General features: G+C 40.5%; 1 protein-coding gene across 1 annotated transcript in view; it reads right to left on the bottom strand.

The window, feature by feature from the left end:
* Positions 1–5,637: 5,637 nt before the first annotated feature.
* The window catches only part of LOC135500810 (rap guanine nucleotide exchange factor 4-like), a 142,105-nt gene continuing 136,945 nt past the window's right edge, over positions 5,638–10,797 (bottom strand). The window contains exons 24-25 of the mRNA XM_064792462.1: positions 10,659–10,713; positions 5,638–10,090 (exon numbers count right to left, since the gene is read on the bottom strand). Of these exons, the coding sequence (XP_064648532.1) occupies positions 10,018–10,090; positions 10,659–10,713 (128 nt within the window). The 3' untranslated portion in view covers positions 5,638–10,017. The remainder of the gene's footprint in view (positions 10,091–10,658; positions 10,714–10,797) is intronic.

The following is a 10,797-nucleotide window of genomic DNA, read 5'->3' as shown; positions in this document are numbered from 1 at the left end:
TGGCCGTTAGAGTGTAAACTATGGCACGTTTCTTAACCACTAAAGCTATGAACTTGAAACTTGGTACATATAACCCCCTATATCACATAGCCTCTGGTGCTGAATTTCAGTTTGATCTGATTCTCAACTTTGCCACCAGGGGGCCAAATGTGGATATCTAAAAAGTGTGATATCTCGCTTATAAGTGACTTGTTTTCGATAAAATTTTTATGGTAGGTACCCTTAGGAAGAATACATCACATATCTTACGGGTTTTCAATTTGACCTACTTTTCAAGGTCACAGAGGTCATATGGCGTAAATTGGCCGTTAGAGTGTAAACTATGGCACGTTTCTTAACCACTAAAGCTATGAACTTGAAACTTGGTACATATAACCCCCTATATCACATAGCCTCTGGTGCTGAATTTCAGTTTGATCTGATTCTCAACTTTGCCACCAGGGGGCCAAAAGTGGAAATCTAAAAAGTGTGATATCTCGCTTATAAGTGACTTGTTTTCGATAAAATTTTTATGGTAGGTACCCTTAGGAAGAATACATCACATATCTTACGGGTTTTCAATTTGACCTACTTTTCAAGGTCACAGAGGTCATATGGCGTAAATTGGCCGTTAGAGTGTAAACTATGGCACGTTTCTTAACCAGTAAAGCTATGAACTTGAAACTTGGTGCATATAACCCCCTACATCAGATAACCTCTGATGCCAAATTTTGGCTCGATCTGATTCTTTATTCGGCCACCAGGGGGCCATAATGGAAAAAGTAAGAAGTGCAATATCTTGCTTATTTTTAGTGATTCGTTTTCAATAACATTTTTATGGTAGGTTCTCCTAGCAAGGATACATCACATATCATATGAGTTTTTGATCTGACCTGCTTTTCAAGGTCACAGAGGTCAAATGGCGTAAATTTGTCGTTTGATTGTAACTATGGCACGTTTCTTAACCACTAAAGCTTTGAACTTGAAATTTGTTACACATGACTCCCTACGTCATGTAGCCTCGGACACCGAATTTCGATCTGATCTGGTACTCAACTCGGCCACCAGGAGGCCAAAACTAAAATAGGTAAAAAGTGCAATATCTCGTTTATTATTGACTTGTTTTTGATGATATTCTTATGGTACTTACTCCAAGCAACGATACATCACATGTCATACCGACTTTGGTTTGACCTATATACTATACATGTACAATGTTTCTTAATCTGGATGAATTACAAAGCACCAAATATCTATACGGTGAGCACAATGGCCCCTGGCCGTTTCATTCTAAGGGCAATATTACTGAAGGGCAATTTTACAGGGAGGGGGGGGGGGCAATTGGCAATTGTCCAGAGGGGAATTGTCCTGATACCAACATGAGGGACTGGATGTATGGGGACTCGATCTACTGCCACACTGTGTGGTGTTGCTTACTTATTGGGTGAAAGGACCATGGTACTAGAGACTGGATTAATTGGACTCAATCTGCTGCTACACTGGGTCATGCTGCTTGCTTATTGGGTGAAAGGACCGCAGCAGAGACATTGTCACATACGGTCATTGCCATGGAAAACAATCCGGAGGGGGGGCAGTGCTAGCACGAATGAGATTTTGTCACATTCTGTATTAGCCATCGAAAACAATTATGGGCATTGCAAGCACTAAGGTAAAAGTGTCACATGCAGTCCTAGCCATGGAAAACAGCTTGACTAAGACATTGACACATCATGTTCTAGCCAAGCATCATGTTTATCGCTGGTAAGAATGAACATTAAACAGATAACAACTATCCTCTTCCTAGGACGAAGGACACATTGTCACATCAAGTCCTGAGCATGGGGAACAATCATATCGATTGCTAGCACGAATAAAAGAGACAATGTCACATCGAGTCTTGAGCATGGGATGCAATCATGTCCAGCACTGCTAGCACGAATGAGACATGCTCACATCCAGTCCTAGCCAAGCAAAACAATCATGTCCATTGCTAGTATGAAGCAGACATTGTCACATCCACTCCGAGCCATGACACCTATTCGCTGCTCCTGTTCAAGCTGAGAAAAATTATCATAGTCATTGCTAGCACGAATGAGACATTGTCACACTCAATCCTAGTCGTGTAAAAAGCAACATAGTCACATCCAGTCAGAGCCATGGAAAACAGTCCTAGTCCTTGCTAAAGACGCAACCAGTTGAAAACAGTCCTAGTCCTTGCTAAGGACACTACCAGTGGAAAACAGTCCTAGTCCTTGCTAAGGACACTACCAGTGGAAAACAGTCCTAGTCCTTGCTAAGGACACTACCAGTGGAAAACAGTCCTAATCCTTGCTAAGGACACAACCAGTGGAAAACAGTCCTAGTCCTTGCTAAGGACACTACCAGTGGAAAACAGTCCTAGTCCTTGCTAAGGACACAACCAGTGGAAAACAGTCCTAGTCCTTGCTAAGTACACAACCAGTTCTAGCCACAGTCTCCGTTGGGGAGACTGAGTATGATAAGATCAATATATACCAGTCCAGCCGTTTATGCTGGTATACCCTATGATCTGGATCTCCAGCCAGTGTCTCAACCCTGGGACTATCTAACTAGTGCGCTATGTCTGGGTAGAAACACGGGTACATTATGTACAGGCGCCGTGCTAAAAAAATTCTCTGAAAACCGCGATGGTGCAGACCACAGTTATGTCACTTTCGAACGCCTTTTTCGATAAATCAACAAGTCATCGTATTCTTTGATTACTTACCTTTAAAGGATTAAAAAACTATGATTCTTCTTGGGGTTTGTAATACAGATATATATTGATTTTGAAGGTTTTGATCTGTCGATTCGCTATACAAAATTTGCGCAGTGTTGTGGTTGTTGTTTTACAATTTCCTACCCAGCTGCGATCTCATTACGAGACGGAACTGGCTGAGACTGTCCTCACTCGAGTGTTGTCCCAGGGTCTGGAGGTGACCCAAAGAGGCCAAGGACATTATGGAGTTGAGGAGATTAGGGCCAGATCGAATCCATCCTATCTAATCAGAGTTTTGCAGGGGTGGACTGTCACAAAGCAAAATAAGGCAGATTCAGATTCAGATTTTGTTTTTGTTTATTTTTCTAGTACAAAACATTGTCACCTTCAAAATGTTCATCTACATAGAAATTGTGATAAGACTTGATGGAAATTGTTACAATTCAGATAGTATGCTACAAGACTTACACTTTTAAGCCTTAAACTCTTCGAGGTTACAAACTATAGGGTATCCTTTGTCTCTTTCCGTCACCTCCAAATCCTAGGACAACACTCAAGAGAGGACAGTCTCAAACTATAGGGTATCAGCTATTAACTTCTACCTTAGTTTTGCTGGTACCCTATTCTTAGCACTAAGTTGAACTATAAACTGTAGGTATATACAACTGGACCTATTGCACTCCTCAGCTAGGTCCTGCCTGGAGGCCTGCTTTAATAGACTATGAATTCCCTTAGACTGGCAGAGATCTTAGACATTGGAGACTTTAAAAGGCTTTAGGGACCTTATACATTGGAGACTTCAAAAGGCTTCAGAGACCTTATACATTGGAGACTTCAAAAGGCTTCAGAGACCTTATACATTGGAGACTTCAAAAGGCTTCAGAGACCTTAGACATTGGAGACTTCAAATAGTTTTAGAGACCTTATACAGTGGAGATTTCAAATAGCTTTAGAGACCTCAGACATAGGTGACTGCAAAGGGCTTTCAGAGGCTTTATACATAGGGACTTCAAGTGTCTATTAGTGACCTTATATATTGGAGACTTCAAATGGCTTTAGAGACCTTATACATTGGAGACTTCAAATGGCTTTAGAGACCTCAGACATAGGTGACTGCAAATTGCTTTCAGAGGCTTTATACATAGGAACAAGTGTTTTTTAGTGACCTTATATATTGGAGACTTCAAATGGTTTTAGAGACCTTATACATTGGAGACTTCAAATGGTTTTAGAGACCTTATACATTGGAGACTGCAAATGGCTTTAGAGACCTCAGACATTGGAGACTGCAAATGGCTTTCAGACACATTATACACAGAAGACTTCAAATGGCTTTCTGAAACCTTATACAGAAAGGAGGATGAATTACTGAGTTCAAAGTGGAATAAATGGAGTCATTCATTACACCGTGGATAATCTCAACATCTTATATGATAAGAGTAATACGGTAAGATTTCATTTGAAACAATTTGGCAGTGACCCAAACTATCAAGCTAATAGACTATTTATAATCTGTTCTCCTTCCACGTAAATAAGTTTTATCTGCTATTTACTCTACTTTATTGCTGATGACCTTGCAATTATTCCTGCTATATGTAAGCCTTGTGGTTTACATAGAATTCAGTATGTCACACGTCAGATATCATGGCTCATTTTCAAGTCCGGTGCATGATACAAAGGTATTCACATGACAATTAATGGAATTCTTAGACTGAGTTTACATAGAATTCACCTTGTAACCTGTCACAACTAAAGAATGAACAAGTTATTTTCAAAGGGTGGGCTACATATGATTCACAATGCGAGTTTTAACCGTGTCATGTTCAAACCAAAGTCATGTGACAAAAACATACCGTGACAAGTGTTATGCGTCACGTAAACTATGACACGTGACAAAGTAAATCCTATGTAAACCAGACCTTGGAGGATAAAAATTGAGGAGTATAAACTTGAAATTTAAATAATCAAGCTAAGAAGTATTGCATTTCAAGCTAAATATTGTAAAAGACATTCTTTCAAAACTTCTGTACAATTATCTACAAAGAGACATTAGAAAATGTGTCGATTCTAAATAAGTCGGAATAAATCAGAAGTAGGAGTAGAAAATACTAAGCATCTAGTTGTATAAAGGTTTTGGAACCTTAGCTGTTTCAAATTTACTCTAATTTCTTAGAGTAGCTGTGAAACCTACATTAGTACAGTCCCGACAATATCTCTAGACGCTCCTCATTGTGATGTCATGATTTGAGAGAGGTAGACTTCTACCAAACAGCAGGCCTCACCATTGGACCTGTCCTGTCAAAACATGGCTTAAATTTACTCTGATTTCTTAGAGTAACTGTGAAAGCTACATTAGTACAGTCCCGACAATATCTCTAGACGCTCCTCATTGTGATGTCATGATTTGAGAGAGGTAGACTTCTACCAAACAGCAGGCCTCACCATTGGACCTGTCCTGTCAAAACATGGCTTAAATTTACTCTAATTTCTTAGAGTAACTGTGAAAGCTACATTAGTACAGTCCCGACAATATCTCTAGACGCTCCTCATTGTGACATCATGATTTGAGAGAGGTAGACTTCTACCAAACAGCCGGCCTCACCATTGGACCTGTCCTGTCAAAACATGGCTTAAATTTACTCTGATTTCTTAGAGTAACTGTGAAAGCTACATTAGTGCAGTCCCGACAATATCTCTAGACGCTCCTCATTGTGACGTCATGATTTAAGAGAGGCAGACTTCTACCAAACAGCAGGCCTCGCCATTGGACCTGTGCTGTCAAAACATGGCTTAAATTTACTCTGATTTCTTAGAGTAACTGTGAAAGCTACATTAGTGCAGTCCCGACAATATCTCTAGACGCTCCTCTTTGTGATGTCATGATTTGAGAGAGGTATAGGCTTCTACCAAACAGCAGGCCTCGCCATTGGACCTGTGCTGTCAAAACATGGCTTAAATTTACTCTGATTTCTTAGAGTAACTGTGAAAGCTACATTAGTGCAGTCCCGACAATATCTCTAGACGCTCCTCATTGTGACGTCATGATTTGAGAGGGGTAGACTTCTACCAAACAGCTGGCCTCACAATCGGACCTGTCCTTTCAAAACATGGCTTAAAGTATTTTCCACCACAATCATTGATATCCTATGACCAAGATCAGTGGCAGAGTGACTAAAATCAGTTGGATTGAGAACTATATAAGTCTCATAATTATTAATTATTTGAAACGTATGGAAACACTGATGTCACCTGACCACGCAAGGCCTTTTAGAATTTCTAATCTAGAGAAGAAGCGTATGAATAAAATCGGTAACTAGTGGCATCATCTATATCCTAAACTAAGTACTAATCTTTAATCGCAGGCGTTTGTCGTTCATTAGTTGTCAGAGGAATGACATGATCGGTTCAGCATGGGTAGGTATTGTTCTCTGTACTTTAATGAATGTTTGGCGATGAACGCAATATGGGGAGGAAATATTATTTCATCTTTTTAAAGGAAGTCATTAACAATGTACACAATACCAATAAAGTCCCTGTGGTGTAATGCACAAGCTGCCACAGGGTGACTTGGCGAACAATGATAAAATGCCCCCACGCTAAGAACCGATCATCATCATTTCCCTCAAATAATAAATAATCATCATTGTAACATTAACTGATCACTATATATTTATAAGATTCTCTACGCTACATATATCTACAACAATATCTATCAAAACAAGTAACATGTAAACAAAGTATTTATAAATTTTTTGATTTGTTGTCAATAGGAACACCCTGTAGAGTCAGCAACACCCTCTTCGAGGCTTGCCCACTTCCTCGAGTCAAGGTAACCAACTCTCCGAGTCAATCCTGCCACAGATTACAGGCTACCTCGAAACTGGGCCTTTGTATAAGGTAAAGTTGTACAATTATAATCCCTGTAAAATGGAAGAGTCCAAGTGGAGGGGTGTATTCTACACTGTAAGGGCTGTAACTGTACTGGAGCTTTAATTGTATCAAGGCCCCAGTAAAGAGGGAGCCAGCAATCTGAGGCTGTCACTCGGAGAGGTGGTTAACTTTCACTGGGAGAGGTGTGCAACCCTCGAATAGGTTACTGCCGATTCCCCAGGGTGAGGAAGCGTCAACTTCTGAACACAAATTTGAATCTATACGGAAGGCATTTAATATGCACACTGCCCGATCAGTTATGCCCGAGGAGCTTTATGTTCCTCAAAGTGGTTTCATGTTATCTTTGAGGGGGTTCATCTCCTCAAAATCCAATGGCCAATTTTTCGAGGATGCTTCTTCTACAAGTGTCGAGGGTAATTAACTCCTGCATCCAGATCCAGACCTGTACATTTCAGATGCAAAAAACCCTTAATCTACTTCAGGTGTTCACAGCACAACTTTCTGCTGTAAGTTAACCCTTTTGTTGCGGGTGACGTGCATAGTACATCATGTGTACATGGCCCCATGTCGTGCAGGTGACGTGCATTGCCATCATGCCCTTCTAAAATAAGCTCCACAGTTCATCACTGGTACCGGCCGTCGGCACAAGGCGGCAGCGGCCGAGAAAGGGTTAACTGCTACCCGGCAGTAATCACTTTAATTTCAGGCTCCAAGCAGATGCACCCATGACTGTTACATATTGTCAGTTACAGATACATTTTGTGAGTTCTAAGGCAATGAGAGGTTTGATGGGTTGTCTAACTAATTAGCAATTGACTAGAATTTGAATTAATCTTATTTTAAGCTCCTCCTCTCCACCAGATAATGGATAATACCAAGAATTCATAGTCGTAATGAATTCTTGATAATACATAATGGATAACATCTGAAGTTTCTGTATCTGAAAAACTTTGAGAACTTAAAGGACCATAATTGTTGACGACTTAAAACCACATAAAAATGGCCAAATTACATACAACAAACATGGAAGATTATTATCGTAACAAAAACAGTTTTATACACAAAATATTGCCAGACACAGTGGTGCCACCAAGTGGCTGAACATCACATTACATTGAATCACCGGCATAGTCAGTGACACGGGACAAGGCCACATTTCTCCAATATTATTACAGCCTCCGTCATTAGACGAATCGGATAAACAGTCCTAAATACAGAACATCAGATTTTATCAAATATTTGAAAGAATATACTGCCTGAGCAGTAGTCGTCAGTGCTGAATGTGACACCTTAACCCAAATGAGGGACTTTAGCGCCAAAAGGTTCGGGCCATCAAAAGGTACGGAACCTTGTGTGGATGAAATTGACATGGGCCAGAAATCTATTAGGTATTAGACCGCTTGGCAATACCACCTACGGTAATAAAGTTCCTCGCCATATTGTAGTTGATGGTAATGCATCACCGTAAACCCAGAAGTATTCACGTGGCTATTATTTTTATGTATTTTAATTTCATGTTTACAAATAAACACAAAAGTATATGGCCACGAAAAGAAAATTCTTATTGATATTTATGTTAATATGGGGTTGTCAAAACTATAAGTTAAATTATGCATAAGTTGCAATTTCAGAAAAAAACGCAAAATGAAATAGGTTGCCAATATTCCCGGAATAACAGTACGCTCTCTGAAAATGACTTCTCTAATAAACAGGATCATTTATAATACAAACATTTTGCTTTTAACTCCGATTGCCTTTAACAACACTTTGAATTCATTTACCTGAATAAATATGAACACATGCGATTTTTCCCAATATTGAACACACTCCTGAACAATCAACTTAAACGGTTGTAACATTTCACTTCCATATTGATAATTAATTATGCCTCTCATTTTTATCACAATCTTCAATCAGTTACACTTCCCCGCCTTAAAATGTCTCATGCAATAAACTTTAAATTGTGGCAGCAAATGCAGCATTTAGTCAACGCCAAATCAACAATTAGCAAATTCACAAACTTTCGGCTTTGCAAACAAAACCTGTTTTACAGTAAAATATCCAATTAAATGATGAGCTAAACTCTTTAGGCAAATCAAACCAACCAATCAATCAATCAATTATCTATCTATTGACCAAATCATGAGAACACATCACTGAAACTTCTAGCACCTAGAGAGCATTGTGCTTCAGAAGGAATGGTGGTTATTAGGGATAGAAAAGCAGCAGCAAATCGTTTTCTGCATTGATGGCAATAAAATCATGTTTCATTACACCAGTTCAATGAGGGTTCCAGTAGAGAAGGATTCGAAGGGTGACCCTTTAGCATTGTTTAGGAACCACTGCCTTTTTAGCCAGTAGCACGTTTGAGGTCTTATAATATTTATTTTTGTAAGATTTTATCAAATTTGAATATTTTCATAAGATTTCATCAAATTTGAATATTTTTCAAGTTCCTTGTATTAAGACCGTAACAAAGCCCTAGTGTCACAATAAAATCACTGTGGTGGATCTCCTGAATGTGCCAGTAACTCGCCCACAGCACACCTGCCCACTGTACACCTGCCCACAGCACACCTGCCCACAGCAGACCTGCCCACAGGACACCTGCCCACAGCACACCTGCCCACAGCACACCTGCCCACAGCACACCTGCCCACAGCACACCTGCCCACAGCACACCTGCCCACTGTACACCTGCCCACTGTACACCTGCCCACAGCACACCTGCCCACAGGACACCTGCCCACAGCACACCTGCCCACAGCACACCTGCCCACAGGACACCTGCCCACAGCACACCTGCCCCAACTTCTGTATCCGATGAAAATAAGAGATTGCCGGACTAGGTTTCTTGTTACTGCCCCTGGTAAATTAGTCTTGGACACTGGCAATGTTTTAGGCAAGTTTACCTCGGGCCGGTTACCTATAGGCCTTATTCAAGGCAGCCACTACAGTCAGAATACCGTCGGGCAAGCACTCAATACTCATTGCCTTTATTGCCACACCGTACCAAATTGACCCTCATTTCATAGTCAAAAGTCAACATGACAGAGGGCCAAGGGTCGTTATCCACCAGGGAACATTTCGCAACATCATCCTTTTTGTGACCCTGACCTTCACATAAGGCACATTCTGCTTCACCTGAATTTCCTCACTTGATGACCTTGAACTCCTAAATTCACACGACCTTCAGCCTTTCTCATGAAATCAATACAGTGACCTTTGGGCTTTCAAGTTCATTTGTCAAGGTCAGACACATTGCCATTTTCGGACCTTCAATCCTTTACAAGCCATACTTCTAGTGTTATTGTCAAGGTCATTACTACTTGACCTTGAGGAGTATCCTCGACCTTGACCTTGATTTGGAGGATATGGAATGTAGGGATGTACCTATGATGACATCATTGTCATGAGCGCCGAGGTTCTAACTTGTGCGAGAGTTGAGTGAAGACACGCTGGTTGTCAATGACATGGAAGTTTCTGCAAAAGGAACGAAACAATTTGATATAAAGGTTGAATTGGGCCAAAATTTTGCTGGAACACAAAATGAGGCTACATGAAGTCACAGGGTGTGGGAGTGAAAAATGAGAAATAAATAAAAAATGAAAAATAAATGCAAGTTCTTATATACAATGTAGAGCGCTTTATAATGTACAACATTCTCAAAGCGCTTTACATTTATTCACTTGTCAAAGCTGAAACCTTCCAGTAGAGCTCAGAGTGCTCAATCAGCGCTACAACCCGAGCATTTCTGACCAGTACCCATTTAAAGACCTGGGTGGAGTTAGGCATGTGAGGCAAAGGGACCTGCCTAAAGTCTAACGCCGCCAGTGGGGATCGAACCAGGGACCTCTTGACTGCTTGTCAGAGACCCGAACGACTACACCACCGTGGCTCCTTGAGAAGAAGAAGCGCTACCTGTTCGGCATGCAGGTAGGAAGTTTTTGAATCTGAGAAAAAAAATAGTCAAAAGACGAAGATATCGAAAGAATGCCTTTTTCATTTCACGAATATAACATAGCAGAGGTAGGAATTCAGACTCACGTACCTGACATAGTTCTTGACTTCTTGCATATTCTTCACGGAAGTTGGGGCATCTATACCTGAAACATCAAAAAGAAATAAGTGAAGAGTCCTTTATTTCATCATCACTATGAGGGCATCCTTCCCACTTTCAACCATACATG

The sequence above is a fragment of the Lineus longissimus genome, chromosome 16, assembly GCF_910592395.1.
Source record: "Lineus longissimus chromosome 16, tnLinLong1.2, whole genome shotgun sequence".
Lineage (NCBI taxonomy): Eukaryota > Metazoa > Nemertea > Pilidiophora > Heteronemertea > Lineidae > Lineus > Lineus longissimus.
Note: the sequence above shows the minus strand (reverse complement) of the source record. Positions and strands in the feature narration are given on the sequence as shown.